General features: G+C 44.4%; 1 protein-coding gene across 12 annotated transcripts in view; it reads right to left on the bottom strand.

Moving 5' to 3' along the window:
• Positions 1 to 9,538: 9,538 nt before the first annotated feature.
• Positions 9,539 to 27,436, bottom strand: part of Fn1 (fibronectin 1) — a 68,694-nt gene continuing 50,796 nt past the window's right edge. For 4 of the 12 annotated variants that reach the window (XM_006245159.5, XM_006245158.5, XM_017596301.3 and 1 more), the window contains 13 exons: positions 26,439 to 26,626; positions 25,146 to 25,233; positions 24,237 to 24,413; positions 23,535 to 23,624; positions 23,147 to 23,326; positions 22,115 to 22,204; positions 21,035 to 21,141; positions 20,020 to 20,158; positions 17,080 to 17,244; positions 14,735 to 14,860; positions 14,064 to 14,170; positions 10,844 to 10,957; positions 9,540 to 10,298 (listed from right to left, as the gene is read on the bottom strand). In XM_006245159.5, coding sequence (XP_006245221.1) covers positions 10,227 to 10,298; positions 10,844 to 10,957; positions 14,064 to 14,170; positions 14,735 to 14,860; positions 17,080 to 17,244; positions 20,020 to 20,158; positions 21,035 to 21,141; positions 22,115 to 22,204; positions 23,147 to 23,326; positions 23,535 to 23,624; positions 24,237 to 24,413; positions 25,146 to 25,233; positions 26,439 to 26,626 — 1,643 coding nt within the window. In that variant the 3' untranslated portion in view covers positions 9,540 to 10,226. Of the gene's footprint in view, positions 10,299 to 10,843; positions 10,958 to 14,063; positions 14,171 to 14,734; positions 14,861 to 17,079; positions 17,245 to 20,019; positions 20,159 to 21,034; positions 21,502 to 22,114; positions 22,205 to 23,146; positions 23,327 to 23,534; positions 23,625 to 24,236; positions 24,414 to 25,145; positions 25,234 to 26,438; positions 26,627 to 27,436 lie in introns of all 12 variants that reach the window. The other 8 variants (XM_006245157.5, XM_006245153.5, XM_039083090.2 and 5 more) reach the window with 3 other exon arrangements.

Raw genomic sequence — 27,436 nt, forward strand, 5'->3', positions numbered from 1 at the left:
TCCAACCGGATGTTCTTGAGGCTCCTGCCCTAGTCTTCAGGAACTTGGTGAGTCTGTACAAGGTCATCTTCCTGCTTTGCCAGCCTTGGGTAATCTTTGCAAATGTGAGAAGTCCCAACAATGCTGCTTATTTTTTAACAGTTGAATTGCATCCCTGGGAGAGACTTTTAAAAATTGTAGCCTGCCAGTTTCCCTACTTACTGGGATATGAGAACTTACTGGATAGAAGGCAATTACAGCACTTCAGTGTGCTGATGCGATGTTTCTTAATCACCTTAATGAGTTCATACAGCTAGAAATGGAATAGAATCTTCCATGGGAATATAATTAAATAGGAAAAGCCATTTCCTATACTTGAGATTTCTTCCCATTCACTCACCTCCCTCGAAGGTGTGCCTTACAGGTTCATAGCAGCAGGATAGTGGGCTAATTTACATAATTCACCTTAGGTCATTAGAGCTAAAAACAGACAAATACCAAACAGCCTATTTCGTTATAAATCCAACTTTGACCAGGCACAGCTGAAGGATTAAAAATTAATAATAAGCCGCCTAGCTACCCAAAAAGAAGAGGTAGGGTCTGTGAGAACATGAACTTTTCGCCCCTCCCTTGCTGTACAATGGTTCCCGGAACATTCTTGCATGAAAAGTTTCCTGGAACAGCCACAATGACCCATAGCCTCCGGCCACAATGGTCCAATGGCCCTGAAAATGTCACTACCCCTAATCACAATGTCACAAAGTCCTGGGTGTGTTGCCTAGTGTTACACATGACTAGCATATGACCTAAATGTATGGGCAGTTTGTGGTTTTGGAATTCCCCTCCTCCCTCCCTCTTGATCCCCCTGGTTTGTGGTTTTTTCCTTTATAAGCTCTGTGAAAATTCAGGTCGGGGTCGAACTCCTCTACTCCCTGTGTGGTGTATGAGTCTCGACCCCAGCATGCTGGCCTGAGCTCTCGTTTCATCTCGCTCACAATAAATCTTCCTCGTGTGATTACAGCAGGTCGGTGTCTGTGTCCTACTGGGTGCGCGTCTTTCCCGAGACTTGAGTGGGGGGCTCCCTTCGGGGGTCTTTCATTTGGGGGCTCGTCCGGGATCTGCGCGACCACCCAGGGGTCCTAGACCCACTTGGAGGTAAGATTCTCTGTTTTATCTCAGCGCTGTGTCTGGGTCTGTGTCTATGTTCTGTCTGGGAATCTGGTGCGATCGCTGTTTCGGTTTTGCGGACGCTCAGTGAGACCGCGCTCCAGGAAGGAGAGCGGGGTGGATAGGGATAGACGTGTCCAGGTACCCACCGTCCGTTCGCCCTGGGAGACGTCCCAGGAGGACAAGGGGGGACCAGGGACGCCTGGTGAACCCCATCTGATAGGTCCAGAGGAGACTTTACTCCTTGACGACCGGTTTGTTAGGCAAGGTCTGCGACCTGCCGATCAGTTTCAGTGCCTCTGGTCGACACGAAGTCGACGTCGGTTTTGTTTTCTTTTTTTCTCTTTTGTTTGTGCTCGTGTGTGTGAGTGTGTGTGAATTAAGTCCTGTAGTCTGTGTTTTTCGGTACCGGTTTAAGGTCTTAGTGCACTGTCTGGGCAGATGAAGGATTCCTGCCCTGTGCACGAGAGTCTTAGTGCACTGTCTGGGCAGAAGAAGGTTTCCTGCCCTGTGCACGGGTGGAAGAAGGTTCCCCACCCCGAAATGGCGCCTGTGAGTAGATGAAGGATTCCTACTCCGAATAGTCTTTTTCTTTCTTTTTTTCCTTTTTAGAAAGCGCACCGGGGGACGCCCCAATCGCGCAGGCTCTGGGACTCGTGAGAGACGTTCCACGAGTCAGCCTTTGTTGGGTCCTGGCTCTGGGACGCGTGAGAAACGTTCCACGAGCCGAATTTTGTCGGGAGGACCCGGCAACGGACAGTCAAAAAGATCTGACTGTGACTTTGGAGGTCGAGTTCGGCTGCCTATTTAAGTATAGGCACGGACAAGTGTGCTTAGATGTGTTAGTGTCTGTTGTCTGTATTCTGTTTCTGTGTTTGGTATCCCGGAAGCAGCTAAGGTTAAGCTGCAGTTTGGGCCAGGTACTGAAGGTACCAGGCATCTGTGGAAATTGGTTATAGGATGCTTTGTCTTGGTCTTGTTTGTCTGGATTGTTTTCTGTGGTATTGTCCAGTGTTTTTTTGACTTTTGTTTCGTGTTTGAATTTGGACTGACGACCGTGTTTAAAATCTTGGACTGACGACTGTGTTTGAAATCATGAAACTGTTTGCTTTGTTCGTCGAAGAGTTTTACTTGGTCCCCTTAATGCTTAGTAAGAAACTTAATCTTATGGACCCCGCTCTAGTGGCGGTGTGTTGGTTGATAGCCAAAGTTAATTTTTAAAATAGTGTTTTATCTGTGCTCGCAGCACACAGTAGAGGGGGGAGCGAAATTAGCTGCGGAGCTGCTGCAGCGAGCATGGGGACTTCTCAAGTCTCACCCAATTTTTCTGGCTCTTCAGGAGCTGTTTAAAAGGAAAAGGCTTAAGGTAAAAAGAAACACTATAGAGAGATTTCTTAGTGAATTACTACACCTTGGTTCGCGATCTCTAGGAATCTCATGGTGGACAGCTGAGATAAGCTGGAAAAGGATTTAAATTTTGCTTGGGAGCAAAGAATCTTAAAGGCGGAGTTTCAGCCGGTATGACACTTAGTGCTTAGCTGCCTAAAAGATCAGAAATGCTGTCAACAGGCTATAAAAAAGGGACAGGCTGTGTTAAAAATGCTACATGAAGAATAATCTAAAAAGGCTGAGAGCTAGGTGGGGCTATAAGGAAAACAAGAACAGGAAAGGAATTTCTGACATTTGCTCACAGAAGGAGAGTGCTCATTTAGAGAAGTTCTTTAAGGAAGCCTGCCTTATCTGCTGTCTTTATTCCAAGGGAGGAGTCAGTCTCCAGCACTAAATTACTTGGAGGTGGCCAAGGTCAGGATTAATGTTTTCTTTTCCTTGGCCCCTTTAAACCCAGTGAGACAGTTTGGTAAAGGGCTACTACTGAGGTCCTGATAGCCCCAGGTGAACTGGTTACAATTCTTTTATCAGCCCCCTGGCATCTAGCAACCAGGTTCTAACCATCTCTCCATCCTTTTGTTATTGGTTGTTACTAGAAGCCTAGTGTCATTTGGAGGCTGGTTCTCTTGAGAGGCAAAGCCATGGAGCTGACACTGACAATGGCCTTTTTGTTCCAAGAAAGGCCTCCTGGTTTAGCTGTGTGACTAAATGCTGTTTGCCCTCTTCGGTAGACTCTATTCTCAAGATTCTCTTGTTTTCTCACCATCCCATTTGATATGCTTGTTAGTAACTGTTACAGGTCTTCTTTACCACCGATGAAAGACGGAATCCTACTGGAGACCAGAAAAAAATGTTCCAGACACGGATAGAAGGCCCTCACTTCTGCCTGCTCTCTTCAGACGCCTGAAGGTAGGGAGTGCCAGGTCTGCCGCCAGGCTCCAAGGGTGGGTCTCTGAGGGGCTGGAAAGTGCCCCACCAATCTGGCTAAGATAAGGAAAAGATATGAAGAGAAAGTTACAGAAACTTGAAGGGTTAAGCTAAGTCGCTGAGAAAGTTATTGTAAGTTGCAGAGAAAATAAGTTGATACATGGTTCAGGGTCTGTGCAGAAAAGTGGACAGCACCTAATAGCTGTAGAAGAAGATGCAGAGAGACAGAAAAAAGAAAGAAAGAAAGAAAGAAAGAAAGAGGTAAAGAGTGCAGGAAGCTAGGGAAGAAAAGAGACTAAAAGAAGAGGAAGCTAGAGAGCTAAAGAGAGATAAAAGACAAGAGAGGAACATATACTGGCCACAGTAGTTAGGGAACCTAGGAAGACAGTACCTGGCAACAGAAGAGAATTCCTGGCTAAAGATCAGTGTGCCTAATGCAAAGAAAAAAAAGACACTGGGTCAGGGACTGCCCCAGAAAGAACAAGAGGGGACACTGGAGAGCCTCTTGGTCCTAGAGTGCTGGCTATGTACAGAGATAGAAGGGAAGTGTGGATGCAGGGACCCAATGCTCTGTGCTCCTATGCCCCCCTCCAGTGGGCCAGTATCCAAAGACCTTTGGTACAGGGGCCTACTGGCAACAAACAATACTTATGGACTGCCCGAAGAACAGTGGACCTTGGCGTGGGCCGGGTAACCCACTAGTTCATAGTCATCCCTGACTGCCCCTATCCCTTGCTCATGAGAAAATTGCTCCCCAAAATGGCTTGCGTGGGCTGAAATGGCTGGGTGAGGCCATGTGTATGCATATCTACAGACTGTGTATGCGGAGTTTAAGACCTGTCTCAGTGCACCAGTACCTGATGCTGGGAGATGAATGGCTTAGCGCTGTTCTACTTGGAACATATCACTCCTGCCAGCCGGGCACTAACAATTATCACCCAATCCAGGACTTAAACTGTGATAGAATGGCTGATGTTCTGCCTTTGAATAGAGTGTCCCAAAAGATGGGACCACTGGTCAGCTGCCATGGACTAGATTCTCCACCTGTTGGGGGCAATCTGGTCACCTTGCTGCCCAATCCTGACCTGGAGCCACCACAGCACGAGTGTCAAGCACTGGCAGAAGCCCATGGGTGGAGGAAAGACCTCTGCGACTGGCTGATTGACCCCTGCTGAAAGCCGAGGCTACCTTGTCCACAGACGGGAACAGTTCTCTTCATGAAGGTCAGAGATAGGTGGGTGCTGCCATGGTGGACAACACAATGTCATCTGGGATGGCTGAACCTCTACCCCCCCAGTACATCAGCACTGCAGATGCCTTTGCCATCTCTTGGATGCCCTGGTGAAGCCAACAACTGTGAGTACTATTCATTGCTCAGGATATCAGGAGGGAAGAGATTCAGTGGCATTGGGCAGTAACAAAGCAGATAAAGTGGCTCGGGAAATGGCTATGCAGGAGCCTATCCTGGTTGAAGGCCTGCAAGAGACAGCCACTGAGAACTAGGATCGGACTAAGGGATGGCCTCACTTAGAATGTAAAACAGAAGAAAAGGCCCAAATTGCTTAAACGAAAAAAAAAAAAAGACAATGGCACACTTGAGGGGAAAGCTATACTTCCCAGAGAACAAAGAAAAGACTCACTTTGCCAAATACAGAAATGGACTCAATTAGGAGATAAAAAGTTTGTCCAAGTAGTTAAGTGTATGTAATAGACTTTAAGATTTTAGCCAGAGAGACAGTAGAAAGTATAAGGTATGTCAATAAGTGAATGCTTAGCAAGCAAACAGGGCAAAGAGACCTAGAGAGTTTGGTGAAAAGTCGAAGTGAACTTCACTGAGATAAAACCAGAAAAATATAATCACAAGTATCTCCTAGTGCTTGTAGATACTTTTTCAGGAATAGATAGAAGCTTTCCTCACCAAACAAGAGACGGCCTCTGCAATCATCAAGAAGATACTGGAAGAAATCTTCCTCCGATTTGGAATGCCCAAGGTAATCTGGTCAGACAACTGGCCCTACTTTCGTTGCTAAGGTAAGCCAGGGTGTGGCCAAGTATTTAGAGGTCAATTGGAAATTACATTGTATTTACAGACCTCAAAGTTCAGGACAGGTAGGGTAAATAAATAGAACTCTAAAAGAGACCCTGACCAAATTAACCATGGAGACTGGCACAGACTGGGTGACACTCCTTCCCTCTTGCTCTCTTCAGAGCAAGAAATACCCCTTCCAGATTCAGCCTTACCCCCTTTGAGATCTTATATGGGGCCTCAGCCCCCCTGACTGTATTAGATGATGTTACTGAACCAACATGTCATAGTGCCATAGTAATAATGATTTGTGTGCCAGGCTAAAAGACCTACAGGTGATACAGAAAGAAATCTGCTCACAGCTGACAGCAGCCTATGCCCCGGAGACCCCTGAGACATCCCATCAGTTCCAGGTTGCAGCTACACTGAGTCCAGACACTCGAGCCTCGCTGGAAAGGACCGTACCTGGTGCTGCTGACCACCCTGACAGCTGTCAATTCTCAGCCCTCACCAGCCGTGTACTAGCTGTTGGGGCTGAGAGCTGGGACCTAGAGGGAAATTCAGTCATGTTTGTCCTGGGTTCTATCAAGATAGGTGTGGGATAGGCTTGATTTCCATTACAAATGATGTAACATTGCATATGTTAGTACTCTTAACACTTCTTGGGACTGTGCCTCAGGGATCACAGTCCGTATAAGCTTAGAAGTTCTAAAAGCTAGTCATGACCTTGGTGGATAGGCTTGGATAGTGTCCAGGTTAGAATCCTCATGTTAAGACTACAATACCAAGCTGTTATGCTAGATGAAGCTGAGTTCTCCATGAAGTTCTAGGATTAGAACTATTAACAAAAAGAAGAAGTGGGGAATGAAGGATTAAAAATTAATAATAAGCCGCCTAGCTACCCAAAAAGAAGAGGTAGGGTCTGTGAGAACATGAACTTTTCGCCCCTCCCTTGCTGTACAATGGTTCCCGGAACATTCTTGCATGAAAAGTTTCCTGGAACAGCCACAATGACCCATAGCCTCCGGCCACAATGGTCCAATGGCCCTGAAAATGTCACTACCCCTAATCACAATGTCACAAAGTCCTGGGTGTGTTGCCTAGTGTTACACATGACTAGCATATGACCTAAATGTATGGGCAGTTTGTGGTTTTGGAATTCCCCTCCTCCCTCCCTCTTGATCCCCCTGGTTTGTGGTTTTTTCCTTTATAAGCTCTGTGAAAATTCAGGTCGGGGTCGAACTCCTCTACTCCCTGTGTGGTGTATGAGTCTCGACCCCAGCATGCTGGCCTGAGCTCTCGTTTCATCTCGCTCACAATAAATCTTCCTCGTGTGATTACAGCAGGTCGGTGTCTGTGTCCTACTGGGTGCGCGTCTTTCCCGAGACTTGAGTGGGGGGCTCCCTTCGGGGGTCTTTCACAGCTAAAACTTCAAAACTGTTACTTTCTTTTAAAAGTCTGATAGCATCATTTACTAGTTTTAACAGAATTATCCTGCGTTGTCTGTCTCTAAATCCAGCCAAGTCTTTGCATTATGCCTTAGTGATCTGGCTTGCTGAAGGCAGTTCTCAGGGGACTCACCACCTGAGTCAGTGAAGACTTAAGGATCTTTGGAAACAGTAAGTGGCTTTCCTGATGAATGTTCGTATTGCTAGAGAACCAGGGAAAAGACTTCTGCATTTCTCGAAATGTGATGCTCAGAGAAGGCCCTTTTAAATTTGATGAATATATTCCAAGTTGAGCTATCAGTTTAGTGTGTTGCTTTGAAAGCCAGCAGAATGCTCTGTGGCCCACACCTCTCGTGCCGGCACTTGGGAAGCTGAAGGAAGATTACAGTGAGTCTGAGGCCAGCCAGGTTGGGATGCAGTTAGAAAAAGCAGTAGAGTACCATAGGACAGACAAGGCTCTGCTGTCGTCGCACTGTTTGTTTTAGGTTTATCTTTAGGGGCTGGAGGATGGCTTAGTACTGAAGAGCACTGCTGCTCTTGCAGAGGACCAGGGTTCAGTTCTCAGCACCCGCGTGTGAGTGTGCATGCAAGTGCAGGGATCTGTGGAGGTTACCTGCTTTGCGTCCACAGGAGCTGGAGTCACAGACAGTTGACTGCCACTGGGTAAGTTTGCTGGACACCAGACTGGGATCATCAGGAGCAGTAATGAGTGAGCCCTTACCAACCGAGCCTTCTCTCCAACCCCTTAGTGGTTTTTTTTAAAGCTTAACCACAAAGGTAGTGATTTTTATCTTCACATACAAGTAGTCAAGAGGACTGACTGAATCAACTAAGTCAGTCCCGCTGACTGGACTCAGTTCAGCTGTGACATTTCAGGGACTCTGCTTTGTCTTGTAGTTGGGCAGACTGGAGCGCTATGGCCGGAAACCTGCTCTTTTGCATTTGTTTGCTTTGTAATTTCACTTATGAATGTGCGTCCCACCCCACCAGCTCTGCTGCCTTCTTCCAGGAACTTCAGATGAAGACTGGCAATGAAGTTAGGACAGACAGACGGACGGGGACACACACACACACACACACACACATGTCAGACAGCTATTTAATAGCACCTGAATCTGTACTTCCTGGTTTGAATGGTAGTGGGGGGAAAACAGGGTCTCAGGTAACCCAGGATGGCCTCCAACTCCCCATGTAGTTGATTACCGTGACCTTCTGACCCTACCTCACCTCCCTAGTGCTAGGAGTGCAAGCATACACTGCCACATCATTTTATTTTATTCAGTAATGATTGAGCACAGGGCTCCCACTTGTATGCTGTGGTTTGCCCTGGAGTTATCTGTATTTTGATGCTAATTCTGCTGCCCCTAGGACCCCTGCCTAGTCATGTACTCAGGACTCTGGTGACCTTATCAGAACCTTCTCCCATTTAATTTGTAAAATAAAGGTGAGAGCCAGTGATTTGGGAAAGGGAAGGGAAGTTGGAGGAGGAGAGGAGAGAGAAGTCCTCGGAGGAAGAGGAAGAGGGAGCTGAAGACGTGGCATTAAAGCAAGTTATGAGGGATTTCAGAGCTGGGGATGACAGTGTAGTGGTAGATCTGCCCAGTCTAGGCTCGAGCTTGTACTCATGTTAATCGAGTTGTGTTTTCTTAGCTCGGGCATATTCTGGCTGGAGAGGTTACTGCAACACACGTGCACTAGTGCTTCTTCCTAGCACTGTGCCTGCCTTCTCGCCACAACCATGTCTCTGCCATGACCATGGGCTCGCCCTCTGAAACTACCAGCAAGTCTCCAGTCACGACAGTTACATTGGTCGTCGTGTCCACAGCGCAGTAACTAAGACAGTAGACTTTTTACTGATTTTCTGTGCTATTTTACTATTCCAAATGTCAGGTAGGAGTAAGGTTTCAGTGAACCCTAAAGCCTTCGACATTCTCAGTCCTCTGCCATTGGACCCTATGCTCCGTTCCACACACTCCATGTTCAATGTAAAAGCCCAAAAAGTCCTAAATCTTGTGAAATTGATGAAATTGAAAAGGAAATTACCTTTGCAGACCAACTGTAAGTAAACTGAGTTTATCAAATCAAGATGGGCTCTATTGCTGTCATAGCATGGGGGTTCCCAAGGAAAACTTCTCTGTACTATGCCACTCAAGTCATTGGAACAGCCCAGCCATCTAGCTTTCCTTACTTGAATAGGTGTTCAGTCAAAGAAGCAAAGGCCTGGCCTGGAGAGGTGAGGGCATTCGCAGCTGTCATGAGTTCAAATCCCAGCTCGAAGGGACCCACCCCCTTCTGATCTTCGTGGGCAGCTGTGCGCGCACGCGCACACACACACACACACACACACAGTGAGAACAAGTCTTATTTTGGTTATACTTCTAATAAGCTAGCTAGCAAGCTTAGCATACATTTGAGTCCATTTAAATCACAACTGAGAACACAGAACACAAAATGACAAAAAGTATCGGTGCTTCTGTAAGACCAGGCAGGAGTTCATGTGCAGAAACCACCCTAGCCCAACACAGTGACTAAAGGACATTCATGAAGATTATGATTTTTCTCTCTAGGTACATTATGTTAAAAAAGAAATGACCTCCACATCATGGAATGTAAATCTTTTTATTAAAACACTTGTCTTTCCACAGTAGTAAAGTGTTGGCATGTACATATAAAAATAGTCACCAACCATAATTATACTGAATTCCTCTTATCAACTGCATACAAAGTGTCTTCAATACAATTTTTTCCGTATAAAAATACTGGGAAAAATTGATAAATAACAGGTAAGAGAAAGATATTTCTAGGCAATTAGGATTGTTGGGACAGTGAGTCCTGTGGGGTGTTTGGACACAGCCACAGGACAGGCCTCCTGACAGTGCTGCAGATCAGACGGCAAAAGAAAGCAGAACTGTCTGGTTTAACTTCCTGCTCCCGCTCTTGGGTACTACCATTCAATTCATTGCATCGTGGTTGGCTACCTGTGTTTCCCTTTGATCCCAGACCAAATCACAAGAACTTTTGATTCTCTTAGACAATAATACTGAGCAGTACTGAATACCCTGAAGCAGAACAGGGCAACCAACTGTCACCATTTAAGAGGGAAGTCTCAAAACATCCCGCGGGGCGATGCTTGGAGAAGCTGTAAGTTGAGCTGAAGCTGAGAACTTGACTCCAGAGCAGAAGGCTTAAGGGTGAAATGACCACTCAGAAATGGAGGGTCTGCTAACATCACTGGGGTGTGGATTGACCTTGGTAGAGAGACACTTGTTGGCTTGGGCTGGATGGAAAGATTACTCTCTGGAATCATCTCTGTCAGCCTGCACGTCCAACGGCATGAAGCATTCAATTGGGCAATTTACATTCTGTCAAAATAGAAGAAAAACATTAGTAGCAGATACTCCGAAAAACAAGTGTGGGGGGTGGGGGTGGGGAGATGTGTCATCGGTGTTTTATAGAAAGGATAACTATCTAGTTTCAAAAGACTAGCAATGTACTGAGCAATAGATAATGCTTAGGAATTTTGTAAATTATAACAAGTTATAATTAATTCATAAGACTTTGTGTGTAAGGGGCCAGTAGTTAACTTTAATCATGCAGATCCTGTCTACCTTGTTCATGCCTGAAGCTCATTAATGAGGCTACAATGGTTGGCCAGATAGCCCCAGGGACACCCCCTACACCCAACTTCTGCCTGTTCAGTGAGGAGATTATAAGAGATTATTATAAGCTCTTGCCACAGTGCCCAGCTCTTTTACATGAGTTCTGAGGACTGAACTCAGGAACAAAAAACTTCTTTCCAAAGGAAACTCATTTGGTTCACTCAAGAAAAGCATCTATCCACTGACTCCATACTCCACCCCTGACTGCATGCAGGGTGAGGCACTGGGGGAAATGTGTGTACACTTACAGTGTTCGTTCTCTGATGGTATCTCTGTGTATACTGGTTGTAGGTGTGGCCAGTGGTACCATCGGGACTGGGTTCAGCAGCCCCAGGTCTGCGGCAGTTGTCACAGCGCCAGCCCTGAGAGGAGAGGATATCATAACTTAGAGCTTGAGTTAAAGAATTTCAGCTCTTGCCCACTAGCAGTATGAGCAGTTAACCAGGAAGCTTCATTGGTGCCTGCATGCAGTTACAACTCTTAGAATATATCTTGGCTTATTAATCTGTCTAATATGCTTTTCTTCTGACATATCCTCACTTCCTTTCCTGGGTAAGCTCTACTCATCTTTGGTCCCATCTTCATCCTTGGTAGGTTTTCTGTTCTAGGTGGAGGGGTTCTCATAGCCCGCTATGGCTAAAACAATAAGTGACTTATGAGCGTGTGGACAAACTCCATCACTTTCTGGTGAAGGAAACAGATCCACAGGGGAGGAATGACTTGGAAGGAGCCAGAAAGCGCATAGTGGCCTGCAGGTAGAATTGGGTACCCAGCCATATTCTCCCTCAAGTCCTTTCTATAGCCTTAGCTCTGGCCAGAGTGGGATGGGGTACATACAGGAAGATACCACAGTGGGCCTATGCTTCTTCCCGAGTTTTGCTCTCACAAATTTGCTTTCTTACTGCTCTTGAGCTGGGAGGAGGGAAAACCAGAGCCGAAGGGGTGAATGATGTCACCACCAGCAGAAACTCTAGGAGAAAGGGATACTAGGGAAGACAGAGAGAGAGGTGCTCTCTCGGGTCTAAGTAGCCCTTGAAGTTCACAGACTAGGCGAGCTGAGCTTGGTAGCCATCTTTTGCCTAACTAATGAGACTTTACATTTATAATTGAAAAAAAATTAAGAAATAAGGCACAACGAAGAGGCAGGGGGATCTCTGAGTTGAAGGCCAGCCTGGTCTACATAGCAAGTTCCAGGACAGCTAGGGCTACCTATCAGAGAGACTGTCTCAAAAATAAATGCTACAATTACTTTCTTATAGAATCATTTAAACATTTTTGACATATTTCTCCATTTAAGAGCTTATTTCCCATAAAGCCCTCTTGCAGAATCAATAAAAATGCTTTCGTATAAAACCATAACAACTACCACCATCATGTTTCAGAACTTTAGAGACAGGAATTACTCAAAGGGATTCATGTTCATCAGGAACAGGAAGTGCCGGAGACCAAAATCTGCTCCCAGCAAAGCCACTCAACTAGACCACAGTGCTTCCCGGTCTGAGAAAGAGACAGACAGACCGAGGGACAGACAGTCCACCCACTCCATGAATAGTGGATAAAATGAGACTGTCAATCCTGTAGGCTGCCCCAGATCTAAGAAAGTTCTGATGGGACCCAAAATCTGTCTTGTGGCCACATCAATCGCCCTTTTTCTTTTAAAAACAGATTTATCATATGTTTTTACTTTCTGTAGTAAGTGCTTGCCTGCATGTATGTCTGTGCACCACGTGTGTCTGGTGCTCAAGGAAGCCAGACAAGGACATCAGTTCTTCTGGGACTGGTTGTCATGGACCATGTGAGGAGAGAAACCAAGTCCGGATCCCCAGTTGAGCCACAAGTTCCTTAAGCAAAGAGCCATCTCTCCGCTCCCAGATTCATTTTTTAAAGACTATTTTCCATCATGCTACTTTTAATCATTGGTAAATGCCAATAGCATTAAACAGTGAACGTCACTGTGGACTGAGGGGTATTATTTCTTATGGATATTATATTATGGTATTATTTCTTATGGAGTTCGGGGACCCTTGAAGGTCAAGCCCTTTATGTAACAATTTAATTTCTAAAAAATAATTAAGCACATTCATTTACATATGTGTATGTACACACATGTGCCCCAGCATGTGTGGAGGTCAAAGGGGAACTTGTGAGACCGGCCCTATCTTTTCCTTTTTTGTTTGGTTTTTGGAGTCAGGGTTTCTCTGTGTAGCCCTGGATGTCCTAGAACTTGCTCTGTAGACCAGGCTGCCCTTGAACTTAGAATCTACCCGCCTCTGACTCCTCCAAGTGCTGGGATTAAAGGCATGTGCCACCATCTCCAACCCCCTATTTCATTTAAGTTAAAAGTCATTTTGAAATTTCAATTATTAAGAGAGGAAGTGGAAATTGTTATATTGAAGAAGGGCACATGCTAGAAATGACTGAAAATTACTGGCTTAAGTAATGACTTTCCCCACCCTCCATAATTCTCTTCCTCTTCAAAGCTAATTTCTTACCAAAAAATTCCAGAGGAAGGACTGCCTCACGGAGCCAGCTCTTTCTAGGACAGGAAGTATGCTCACTGCCTTTGCTTCCTTCCTTCCCTCCACACTTAACGACAGCCATCCTAAACCCCAGGTGGCTGGTTTATGTTTCTCTTTGCTATGACGCCTCCTTACTGATTGCAGCCCATCCAGAACTGAATTAGTCAAAATCTCCTGTGATTAGCTTGGCTTGGCAGGGTATGCTAATTTACTGTTTTCAAGTATGTCATTAAGAGCCACGGCCACTTCTTCCCAGTTTGTCTATTCTTAGCTCAGTATTAGAGTGTAATAAGGGAACTATTTTTAGATTGGGCAAGGGCTCAAGAATAGTGGCATTTTCTTAGATCACAGTATTAAAAATGTGAATAATACTGCCACTGAGATGCTAATCCATCAGCACAGAGCTGGGGGCTTAGTGCTACACTTCAGGGGAGGACAAACAGGACGGCCTGAGAATTTTAGTCATGGCAGAGAGTGCTGAAGCTATTATCAACTGGGGAAGTGTGGTAGACCCATTGTGGTGCTTTGAATATGCTTGGCCCATGGGAAGTGGCACTCGCTGTTGGAGGAAGTGAGTCACTGTAGGGGTGGGCTTTGAGGTCCTCTGTTCACGCTATGCCCAGTGCAGAAGAGAGAGCTTTCTTCTAGCTACCTGTGGAAGACAGTCTTTTCCTGGCTACCTTCAGATCAAGATGCAGAACACTCAGCTCCTTAGAGTACCATGTCTGCCTGGACACAGCCATGCTTCCTGACTCGATGATAAGCCAGCCCCAATTAAATATTGTTCTTTATGAAAGTTACCTTGGTGTGGTGTCTGTTCGTAGCAGTAAAACCCTAACTGGACAGCCATCTTAGGGACTCCTTATAAGAAGAGGTAAGGCCCACCTGTGTACACAGCACATCCATGTTGGAACCAACATTGCTCTATCTAAACACCAACCAGTCTTACCCGCTGGCCCCCGAAACACGTGCAGGAGCAAATGGCTCCGAGATACTCTTTCTGCCACTGTTCTCCTACGTGGTAGGTCTTCCCGTCGTCATAACACGTTGCTTCATCTGCACGTGGGCACAGAGCAGAAACAGTTGTAAGACCAAGGACAATCATGTAGATTCAAGTTGATGCACCTGCCCTCGACTTGCTGGAGCACGGACCAAATCTCATCAACTTAGGTGAATCACAAGGAGGTGTTCCAAGGCCTTGGTACATGACATGGATGTACCGAGATAGGCCAGACGGGAAGACTGAAGTCATATTTTAAAAACTGAGTCTAAGGGGTTGGGGATTTAGCTCAGTGGTAGAGCGCTTGCCTAGAAAACGCAAGGCCCTGGGTTCGGTCCCCAGCTCCGAAAAACAGAAAAAGAAAAAAAAAAAACAAAAAAAACAAAACTGAGTCTATACAACACTTCACTGCAGATGATCAAAGTGCTCAGGTCATGAAAGTGCCAACGTGCTTGGACATGACATTCAGTCATGATTCACTTCTGAAGCAAGCTACTGGTTTCCCAACCACAAGACTGACAAGCCCACCATGCTGAGCCCAGCCCATAAACGAGTGTTTTGGCTCAGTTAGGAACGTGGGGGTACTTAAAGGTCTAGAAATCATTGTTAGGATGACGTACGGGGATCGCATTTGAATTCTCCCTTTCCATTCCCGAGACATGTGCAGCTCATCCGCTGGCCATTTTCTCCCTGACGATCCCACTTCTCTCCGATCTTGTAGTTGACACCGTTGTCATGGCACCATTCTGGAAAAGTGGGGACATCGCAGGTAGAGAGTTAGTTCTGACTCATGGGACGTGAATTCATATAGAGGGGGAAGTCCAAGATGAAGCATTTCTTCATCATAACATTTAATATTTTCCAGGCCAGTGTTAAGACATAACACTACCACCAACATCATTACAGAGGACCATTCAGCAATTCACTGGCTCCTTAGTTTTACAATTATGGAAAATTAAAATGGGATTGGAGAATTAAAAAATATATATATATGGTTCACAAAGATCCTAAATACAAAATAATTTAATTAAACATTAAAGAGAGGCCAGGCATGGTTGGGCACGCCTTTACTCCAGCATTAAGGAGGCAGAGGTAGGTAGATCTCTGAGTTTGAGGCTAGCCTGGGTGCAAACTGCGTGCAGCACAGATGGTACTACACAAAGAAACCCTGTCTCATAAAACAATGACCAAAGGTTGGGGGGGGGGGGATCAAACAAACAAAAAGATTAAAGAGATGTCACCTGTTATCACCTGATTCATATAAATGAAGAATGAATAAAACGTAACAACCAACAAAATAATGACAATGAGTGAATCAGGCTTGTACAAGTAGACGAGTCCTAAGGAGTATCTAGTCACCATGAGCTGTGTCTAACGTCATATGTAAAATGCCCTTTAACCTCTGAGATTTATACTAAACAGAGTTCACTTACAACAGTCATACAGTGCAGTGTTTTCTCCACTTTAACAGTTCAGCCTTCCTTAAACTATAAGCAAATGTGTTTAAGGCAGTTATGACATTTTCAACAGACTATCGAGTCAAAGGTTCATAGATAAAATTATTGTATACTCCCACATTTGCACTGACTTATTAAACACACGCAAACTTCAATGTGGTTCACACTCTGAACGGAAAAACCACCTGGCCAATGCCAAATGGTACCCTCCTGACTCCAGCATGGTGTAGTGCCCACTGGGCTCACCCAACTACACACACTGAAACCACTTCTTGATTTTAAACCTTCAGCCTGGATTTTGCTAGTTCACATAAAGGAAAACGTTACACGGAAAACTTTAGAGACCTACTAAGTATCATTCCATGGAATGTGGGTTCTATAGTTGTCCATAGGCCTGTATCTATGACATATGGTTAAAATATGAAGACATAAAACATAAAGACATGAAGAAAATATAAAAAGTCAATAATAATTATTCCTCTACAAACAAAGAATAAATGGTTATACATCCCAATACTAAATCTCTAGACACAGATAATTCTTAGGGTCATTTTCACCAATAATTAAAAAAATAACATCTTGGGGGCTGGGGATTTAGCTCAGTGGTAGAGCGCTTGCCTAGGAAGCGCAAGGCCCTGGGTTCGGTCCCCAGCTCCGAAAAAAAGAACCAAAAAAAAAAAAAAATAAATAACATCTTTAAAATTTGAAAATCAAATATTTCCAGTCAAAGTTGATCTTAACATTTATTACATTTATTGACTTCATGTGTGTGTGCATATGTGTGTACGTATGGGCATTAGTATCCCACAGTGCATATGTAAAGGTCAAAGGACAATTTGTGGGAGCAGCTGGCACCATGTGGGTTCCAGGGACGGAACATCTAACTCACCAGCCTTGAACTTGGTCCTTAAATGTTGAATGCATTACTGAGACACTTCCTCTATACCAGCAACGTTTGAGATATCTGGATTGTGAGATATCTCTCTCACTCTCTCTCTCTCTCTCTCTGTGTGTGCATGCATGCATGTATGTAATGTATAACTACATGTAAAAATGCATGTATATTTGTTTATGCTCAGAAAGGTAGTGTTTGTGTGCATAAACACTCATCTCTGTCCTTATTTAATACTAAAGACTGAAAGGAATTTGGAGCTTCTGCCTGCCCGTCTCATAACTTCTCAATTAAACTAAACTCCAATGAGATTTTTAACCTCAATTTACATATACCTAAACATTTCCAAAAGCATATCACCACTACACATATATATTTTTAAGGACTAGTTGGATTAGTACACAACTCTTGAAATGCAGTCATATTCCACACAAGTAAAATTTCCCATCATCCTTCTATGATGCAAAATGTTACTTTGAGTCAAACAGTCTATTTCCGTTTGCATCATGTTTGGAAGAGGCCGTGTCTGCCAAACATGCTTCCGAGGCCAACTAGTGCAAACGCATGAGCTCAAAGAGATGGAGGGGTGAGTGGATGGAGAAGGCAAGCTACTCACTAGATGAATCGCATCTGAAATGACCACTGCCAAAGCCCAAGCACTGGCAAGTGAGCTTAAAGCCAGAGTCAGATAACCGCTCCCATTCCTCTCCAACGGCGTAATGGGAAACCGTGTAAGGGTCAAAGCATGAGTCATCCGTAGGCTGGTTCAGGCCTTCGTTGACTATGAGAAGGAGGAGAAAGGGGAAAAAAAGGAAAAGACATCTTATTGATGGTTATTGACGAAGAAATGGATTTACTGTACATCATGACCTAATCTAGCAGCACTAATAACACAGATGTTGTTCTCATCAGCAACGCTTTGACGTAGCCAGTGGGTACTTGCCACAGCGGGGTCAAAGAACATCTTCCTTCGTTCCCATCTTCTGTTTCAAATCATTCCCAGGAAATCTGTTTCTCATGACGTGAAAGAGATCTTCAGACATTTTAACTAGCTAAGAATGTGGGCAGCTATGCTTCTCCAAGATCCCTGAGTATCAAGCCTCTCTTTCCTCATCTATTATGGGATAATAATATAAATGTTCCCACTTCTTTGGACCTTGTAAAGGCTACATGAAACCATGAAATCAAAGCACTGGCCCATCATCATTAGGCAGAAATTACTAACTGCTGTTAGTCAGTAATTAACAATTATTGTTAGGGGCTGGAGTGATGACTCAGCGATTACGAGCACTGACTGCTCTTCCAGAGGTCCTGAGTTCAAATCCCAGCAACCACATGGTGGCTCGCAACCATCTGTAATGGTATCTGATGCATCTGAAGATAGCTACAGTGTACTTATATATAATAAATAAATAAATAAATAAATAAATAAATAAATAAATCTTTAAAAAATTACTGTTAGATACCATTCTTTGCTTATACTAAGAGTCTTACATTTTTACATAACGTTATAATGCAATCTTTACTTGCATCACGGCATTTCTTTTGCAAAATATATATTCTTATGGTTACTGTAAAACTAGACAAAACTGGCTAGTAAGCCAGAGAACTCAGCACAGTGTAGATGACTTAGGAATGAGTAAAAAGTCCTCATTGGATTTCCCAAGATTTCGTCCCTCTGTTTTAGAAATCTTTATTTTAACAATTAAAAATATTAGAAATTATTTTTTAAAGCTAATCAAGGGCTGAAGAGGTGGCTCAGTGGTCAAGATCAATGCTTGCTCCTCCAGAGAGACTAGCGTAGGTTCTCAGCATGGGAATGTGTCTCTAAGACGTCTATAATAACTCTAGTCACAGAACATTCGATGCGTCGTCCATGTTCCACGTACAGGTAAAAACATCAAGACGCATTTACAGCGAGAAATAAGATATTTTGGTAAAAATAAAGTGCACCCCAAGTTATTCTTAAATGTAAAATAAGCTAACTTACTATGACTGACTTTAAATCCCACTTGAGGATACATCTTTTAATAATCAAAAGTGCAAATGCAATCAATATTTCAAAAGCCATCATTCTGGAAGAACTAAAGTCTAAAATGTTTTGAAAGCAAGAGGACCTGGTAAGGATACTGGTGGAACCAGGAGCTGGAAAGAGAACAAAGGGGCTGGAACTGTCGTGAGCATCACATTTTAAAATATCTAGGAGTTAGAAGTCTGCTCTGACATTCTGCAGCCTGAGCTGCACGGCCATTTTAGTCCAGCACACTGTGTAGTAGGATTCTGTCTGAAACACACCAATGCGGGAAACCACAAAACCCCCGTGCTTTTGAAAAAACCCCTTTCGAGTGGCATTTTACTAGTGAAGCCACAGGCAAATGCTGATTACCGTTGATGGAAGTCTCTGCCCACTTCTGCACTGCCAGACAGGCAACTGCTTAACTTAAGAGTGAAACAGCAGTCTTCTCTCAGAGGAAGGAGTCTGAAAAGAAGTGGTCCTACCCAGAAGTCCTGCTCCCCGGAAGACGTGGGAGTTAGCCCTTACTGTGTTAGAAGACTCGGGACCCACAGTCTGTTATTCCCTAACTCACATTGCAACTTAAAAAGCCAAATGACACACTGATGGCTTCAAAAGACATTCCAGAGGATACACATGAGCCAAGGATCATGTGACCTTTCTTAAGATTCCTCAGGATTAAATTTATTTAACCTTTAAGATGTTGCGAACTGGTCATTTAACATTTAAGATTTTGCATAGGGGTCATTTAATCTTTATTAAGTTTGTATGATGGCCATTTAACCTTTATTAAGAGCTTGCATGTATATAACATGACATTGATATATATGGGTCTTAAGACACATATAAAAGGGCTGGAGAGATGGCTCAGTAGTTAAGAGCACTGGATGCTCCTCTGTGGACCAAGGATATGTCCTCGTACCCACATGGTAACACAGCCACCTGTAACTCCAGTTCCAGAGGATCTTGCCCCGTCTCCTGGCCTCCATAGGTACTGCATGCATGTTGCACAAAGGCCTCAATAAATGCAGGTAAAACACCCATGCACATAAAATTAAAATAATTAAAATCTAAAAAGCAGTATATAAAATTGAAACTTGGAGTGGGGAGCTCTTTGAAAGGGGCAATACTGGTGATGTTTTTACATTAGGAGCAAAACCTAAGCCATCATAATACAACACTGTAAAGGAAAACTAATTTATAGGTATTCTGTTTGGGTCAGGAACACTTAAGTGGACCATGGTATGGGACAAGAGAATAGTGAAAGCTACCAAGAAACCATTGCCTCTGTTAACTGGACACTCAACAGGAAGGGCAGAGTGTATTAGACTAAATAACATTATTGTCCCTCCCAGTCTCGGCATACTGTCGTTCATCATATGTGTTGGTGAACATCCTAGGACTGCCTAAGGGGACATTGCTGACTGCGGTTGTACATACAGTCCTTTTTCCTAAGTTCAGACACAAGGAACAGTAGACCAAGCCTTCTCTGGGCGGATCCAGCAAGAATCAGATGCCAAGCAGGCCAGCAGGGTTACCTACCAGTGTTGCCTACAGTAACAACCTCTTCTCGGACCTTGTGCCTCCTCTGGTTGTGCAGGGCCTCCACTATGATGTTGTAGGTGACCCCTCTGGTAAGGCCAGTCAGAGTCGCACTGGTAGAAGTTCCAGGAACTTGGAACTACACACCCAAAGCAGGAGAAAGCATTAAAATGAGAAATAAGCATGAACTTCCCCAGTCTATTCATAACCCCCACTCCCATCTAAAAAAACGACAAAGGGAGAGAACAGGGGTGGATAGGATTCAACTCAGTCAACATCAGATATTAAATGAGTGTAATGAATCGTCATTTCTGCTAGATTTTTCTACCTAGGTATTCCACAATTCCCAGAAACCCTCACCTATACCAGTCTCCTCTGAATCCTGTAGTCACTAGAACTCCTGGCAAAACCCCCTTCATAAACATGCGAACAGCACATGCCACACAAGGGGCCAACACAGTAGAACTTGGGTTTTCCTAAAATACTGTCACATCCCCAGACTGAAGTTTCTGAGCTAATAAATGTCCTACGGTACAGTCAATTTTAAAATTTCTGCCACTTTCTAAAAATAACACAATAAAAATTGATTCTAGCACCTGTGGGACAAATTAAAGAACAGAGTTTCAGAGAATCGATCTCTCATAACAGCTGGTACCCAAAGGTTCACCTAGTCTTCCTAGACATCTAACCGATAATGTGACTCTTCAAGGACAGACACCAAGGGTAGCATTTCAAACTTCATACAAATTATTTTTTCTTTTCTTCCGAAGATCACTGTTCTATCTATCTGTCTCCAATGTGGAACAATAACAAAAGTAATTTCATTTTCTCTACTGAGTCAAGCAAGCTCAGGGATGCTGTCTGAGTCACCATGAGAAAACAGCCAAACAACCTCCAGCCAGAGTTGTACCATCTATCTGTCCTGGGAGGGTAGGCATCTGACACGAAGCTATGGTCGCTTCTAGATGTCACAGTTATCTAGAGAGACACTCATAATAAGGGCTGTAATATATACCTGTAAGGGCTCTTCGTCAGTGCCAACAGGTTGGCATGAAATGATGTACTCAGAACTCTCCTGGAATGGCGTCCAAGAGATGGTTGTCTGAGAGAGAGCTTCTTGTCCTGTAGAGGCATTTGGATTGAGCCCCGGAACATGAGGATAGAGGTGGTAGTCTACGTCTCCCCTGGGAACATGACCGATTTGGACCTCCTCATCTACATTCGGCAGGTATGGTCTTGGCCTAAGCCTGACGGGGGTGGCCGCAGTGGGTGGCGTGGTTCGCCTAAAGCCATGTTCCTCAAAGATCATTTGTTGCCCAACACTGGGTTGTTGGTGGGATGTGCCAGGAAGCTGAATACCATTTTCGGTGTCATACCCAGGGTTGGTGACGAAGGGGGTCTTTTGAACTGTGGAGGGAACATCCAAGATCTCTGGTCCATGAAGATTGGGGTGTGGAAGGGTAACCAGTTGGGGAAGCTCATCTAGCCAAGAGAGAGGTTAGAGCCAAAAAAGCAAAGCGCGTTAAGCTCAAAGAAGAAGCAACCAATCACCATCAATCCAGGCAACAACTGTATATCAACCCGATCAATGCTCCCAGACAGCCAGCGGTTCTCAGATCACAGAACACTCTAGAAAGAAATCTGGATTTTTTCTTCTTTTCACAGATTTCTTTATAGTTTAGATGGGGGAAAAAATGTTAGTTTGAATTCTCATACAGACAAAGCTTTGAACCGCTGAGCCCCACAGACAGCCATCTCTGCTCCAGTTAAGCCTTTGCAACTAACTGAAATATCTGAAGTTCAGAAATCAAATAATAAACAAATCAACACAAATCGGAGAGGTTTTACTCTCACCATTAAAAAGCCCCCCCCCACCTCAACCCCAATTCAAACAATCTAATTTGAATTTCTGCAAGGTAAAAGAAGCTTAAGGCTGTAGAAAAATAAATAAGACATTTTTAGAGCATGTTAGGTGATTTGTGCCTAATAGTACAATATATAAGCCATTCTGCTAGAAAAAAAAAAATCCAGGAGCGATGTGTCAAAACGTAGAGAACTTCACCCTGCAAACCAACGGTCGGTTAGGAGTCTTTACCTGTCTTTTTCCTCCCAATCAGGGGCTCACTCTTCTGATTGTTCTTCAGTGCGATGACATAGATGGTGTACTCGGTTCCTGGCTCCAGACCTGATGGGAAACACAGCCATTTCATTAGGTTGACAGGCATGGCAAGGGTATGTATGGTGGCTCTCAGCAGAGGCCACCGGGGAGCAAGCACTCCTTCTCTGTGAAGTCTCAAAGGGCAGATCGGCTCCACTTCTATCTTACCCTACACTGTGCAGCCAAAGGCCACTCAGCCCAGTTAATCGTCCTACAGTCACAGCTGACCCCTGAATGAACAGTTGCATGGTAACCTTTCTGGTGGATTCTTTTTTTTTTTTCTTTTTTCTTTTTTTTAAATATTTATTTATTTATTATGTATAAGTACACTGTAGCTGTCTTCAGACACACCAGAAGAGGGCATCAGACCCCATTACAGATGGTTGTGAGCCACCATGTGGTTGCTGGGATTTGAACTCAAGACCTCGGGAAGAACAGTCAGTGCTCTTAACCGCTGAGCCATCTCTCCAGCCCTGGAGGATTCTTTTATCGTGTAGATAAACTGTCTATACAGCAGGCTGCCAGTTCAATGTACATTTGGGAGAGATCAGAGACGTCAGACTTCTGTTTAGGCCTAATCATGGACAGCTGTCAGTGACAGAGCAAAAATTAGGAAGTATCCTGCTTAAACCTTCCCATATCGGACTCTCATTTTCTTGTTCTGCTAATGCAACAAAGAAGCTATAATCCCCTGATATCTGTGTGCGTTACAGGGACTTCAATATCCAGGAGATGCTATACATACAATTTATCTTCTTTGGGGGAGGGGTGGCAAAAATAATGAAGAATTTACACCAGAGTAATTCATCATAGCTGTGTCATATGACAACACTGGAACTACACGCTCGGTCATTCATCTCTCTTGAGAACACTACTGTCTCTAAAAAGAACATCTAGAGTGCTGGGCACCCATTCTCATGAAACAGCATTATGGATTTGGGGGGAAAAATCGCAGCACGGATGCAGTACCAGTGATGGTGGCCTCCGTGACACCAGGGCGGGGCCGAGGGACCACTTCTCTGGGAGGGGATCCAGGCTTCTCATACTTGATAATGTAGCCAGTAATCCTGGCACGGGGTGCCTGCCATGATACCAGCAAGGAGTTGGGTGTGGTGGTCAGGAACCGCAGGTTGGATGGGGCATCAATGGCTGAAAGGCAAGCAAAGCGACACCTTAGAAAATGAATGGCCGTGAAACCGTTCTCACAGTAGAGCGCCCAGCCCTGGCAAACAGAAGAGGGAGAGAACCTGAGAGTCCCGGGAGCTGGAAATGGAAATTCAGCTCCCTGTCTCTAAAGTTTACACAGCTGATGACAACAAGCGCCCGCTGACATTTTCCCCACAGAAAGGGTAGTTACCCGTGGAGGCATCAATGACCACAGGAGAGCTCCGGGCATTGTCGTTGAGCGTGTACAGGTGGATCTTGTAGTCAGTGCCTGGCTGTAAACCTAGAATTCAAAAAGACACGCCTTTCTGATCCACTCTTACTTTAATGCTTGCCTACGATTTCTTCAACTCGATACAATGCCAGAAGCAGTTCACGGTGGAAGAGTAAAGTGCTTCACGGTGTGGACAGGTCACCATTAATGAGAAACCCAGTTCAAAAGCAGCTCACTTATGTCCTGATACTGCATCATCTCTGATGACAGCTTCCCTCTCTATTATACATGGTGCTGTATGTAATAAATGTCACTATAAATTCTGTTTTTTAAAAATCTAGGCATGCTAATGCTAAGGACTATATGTTACTATTCTATATCTTTATGTTCTCTGTATTAACTAAAAAAAAAAGGGGGGGGTTTCACTATGACTGTTTTCAAACTCACGTCCTCCCACCTCAGACTACAGTGTGCAGATTTCCATTAAACGTTAATGAGCGTTTTATGAAACAAGGAATTCGATAAAACGAATTCGATGAATGAGATTTGTAGGTCAAACAAAAGTCAGGAAGTCAAGAGATCGTGGAATGGCAATCACATTCTCTGTACCAGACCCCAAGTATCTAACGAGCCCAGTTATCCTGCAGGGACACACACAGTCAGGCTGCCGAGCGCACTGACCTGTAATAGTATAGCTTCTGACATCCGGGCTGATGGTCCTCTGAACCGGGGTCTGGCCATTGGCTGGAATGGCATCGACTTGGAAGCCAGTGATCGTCTCTGTCTTCGTTCTCCAGCTAATAGTGATGGTAGTTTCTGTAGCGTCGGTCACACGGGCCCTTCTTGGAGGGCTGACATCTGTGTAGGAGCAGAGCTAGAGATTAATGTGTGCTTGGCTCATGCATGTAAGGTTTTGATATTTTTAAATGGGTCCTCATTAGACAAATACATCCAATTTGGAAAATACACCGACGAAAGGTAGGTAAACGGTATTGGGGAAATATGAAAATGTTCACTTCTCAGGTCTTTCCTTTGAAGCAACCGAAGAGCTTTCTAAATAAATGGTTCCCAGGGCTGACTCTCTAGTGTCTTGAAATATGTCAAACACGAGTGACAATGATTAATTTACTAAGGTGAGGTTGTATGGTAGGAGTCACACATAGACCATTAGCAATAACGTGTAGGTGACCAGCATTCTGTCATTTCTGTGAGGCTTCACATGTTAATCATTCCATAGGTGACAGATAAAACATCGGTAGACAAGACCAGACCATGGACCTAATTTAGCCTCATATTTCCTATGGCAGAAGCAGGTTCATCTTCCTCACACTGAACTCTGCGAATACAGACCCTCCCAAGTACAGCGTAGAGCAGCTGCGAGCTTTAACCCATCAGCACCAACACAACACAGGGAAGTGCTCCCACTTGTTTCAGTGGGTCCTTTCCTGGATGGCTTACAAAACGGATTACGAAGAACGATAAGCTGTTCTAGCAATATCCAGATTCTATTGTTAAGTCAGTGGCTTAATTCAAAGATCTATGTCGACTCACACTCAGGGTCTGTCAGTACTAAAACATGAGATTACTCACTCTCCAGAGTCGTGACGACTCCCTGAGCTGGTCTGCTTGTCAATGTGTCCTTGAGAGCATAGACGCTGACTTCATACTTGGTGGCCACCTGGAAACAAGGGTATGAGAGAAGCTTTGGCAGTGGTGTTTCGTGAAGCCTGGAGCTCCAGAGCATTAGAGAAATGCAGTGATTATAAAAGACCATCTGCATAACCCAGCAACCCCAACACTCCAAGTTCCCAGATCAACTTCACTTTTATCTATGACTGATGACACATTTAAACTAAGTGAATTTTAAAATGTTCTCCGGGGTTTAAGTCCAAGCAATCCACAAGTGGTAGTAAAAAAGAATAAGAAAAATCAACATTTTTTTGCCTTTATGATCTGACAGGTGTAAATCATGTTTTGCTTTTTTCTGATCAGAGAAAAGTAAGAGAAAGGTTCTTTTTTTTTTTTTTTTTTTTTTTTTTTTTTTTTTTTTTCCGGAGCTGGGGACCGAACCCAGGACCTTGCGTTTCCTAGGTAAGCGCTCTACCACTGAGCTAAATCCCCAGCCCCAAGAGAAAGGTTCTATTCTGTCTCTGACCCCTCTTGTGCTGCTTCTCTTGGAACTGGTCTTATGTTAAGACATGCATTAAGCCCTTATAGGATCTTAGCTTATTTCTGCATGGCTAGAAAGAGTTTTAAATATTTGCTTGCTTGTTTGAGGCAGGGTCTCTCTGTGTGTCTCTGGCTGCCCAGGAACTCACTCTGTAGACCAGGCTGGCCTTGAACTCAGAGATCCACCTCCCGAGATGAGAGCACACCTGGCTGATCTTCCAATGTTTTAACGAGGGCGGCATCAAGTTAGGGTGGTGCTAACTGGAGAATGCTTCTCGCCAAAGAAACACCACTCATAAAAGCCTAAACTCAGCCAGAGTGGATAAATAAATTGCTCCCTACAGAATACCACGTTTAAAAGAATAAGCGGGGGTTGGGGATTTGGCTCAGTGGTAGAGCGTTTACCTAGGAAGTACAAGGTCCTGGGTTCGATCCCCAGCCCCGGAAAAAAATAAATAAAAGAATAAGCGGAATACTTCTGTCAAAGACCTGCATGAAATCCAAAGCTATTTACACCATTCTAGACCAATAGCCATCTTAGGTAATCTAGAAAATCCTGGGTCAACATAAAAGAATTCTATTGTACTCGTTTGTCACGCACTTATTTGATGGTAGAAGGAAAGCACACTAGGTTTATTTATTATGAGATGACACCTGATAATCTTTACGAAATGACCTACTTCCCTGCTCCACAGATAGAAGCTCACTTCTTACCATGAGCCCTGACACAATCACGGAGGTGCTGTCTGGAGAAAGGTTGATTTCTTTCATTGGTCCTGTCTTCTCCTTCGGGGTCACCCGCACTCGGTAGCCAGTGAGCTTAACACTGGGTGCTGTCCACTGGGCAGTCAAGGTGGTGGGTGACACCTGAGTGAACTTCAGATTGGTTGGCGCAGGAATGGCTGTCGGGATGGTCATTGGTTAAAAGGTTATCTTACAGGGAATGAGGAAAGGGGAGGTAAAGCAAATTTTAAGAAGGAGAACGGATTGTCCATGTAGAGGCTGATGGACTCCCTGGCCCAGCAGAGAGTCAGCACAGACAAATAATAAAAACGGAACCTCATACCGGCAATTCCTAGAACCACCAGGAACACTTGGGTAAACGCCAGGACTCCAAGAAACTTTGGGTCTCATCTCCCTACCCCTTTAGAAACCAAGAGTTGATTTCCCTTACTAGTCATTAGAATTGATTCCCCCCCCCCATTGTATGAAAAAGAAGGGCAATGGCCCTTTTTCTATATAAATTATCTTTGTATGGGAAACCATTTCACAGAATATTCCAGCCAAGAGACAGAATTGTTTTTATTGTCTCTTTTATTTGGACCCCACGGCAGATGTCACTGCTAAATCTGAAGTATTCTCTGCGGAGCAGCATAAGAAGAAAATTGGTTCACAGTAGAGGCAGGAAAGAGAAGCAGAGAGCGGTAACACAGACCGTCACCTCTATATGCTTTGAGCATTCCGACCTTGCTCCAGAAGTAACGCATGAGAGGGTAAAGGATTGTGGGAAGCACTTGTCCTAATGACTCTGTCCTATGCATCGGATCATAATCCTTTAAGCAAATGAAGGCCCAGCACAGGATAACTAGCCAGAGAAGACCTTTCCCATGTGTCCTCTGATCATGTGGCCAGGAAATGCCTGGCTTAGGGTCAATTCTCAGAGTGAGCTCTCTTACTTCATGTGTGGAGAGGGAGTGTGGATCACTTAGGAA

This window comes from Rattus norvegicus, chromosome 9 (genome assembly GCF_036323735.1).
Source record: "Rattus norvegicus strain BN/NHsdMcwi chromosome 9, GRCr8, whole genome shotgun sequence".
NCBI lineage: Eukaryota > Metazoa > Chordata > Mammalia > Rodentia > Muridae > Rattus > Rattus norvegicus.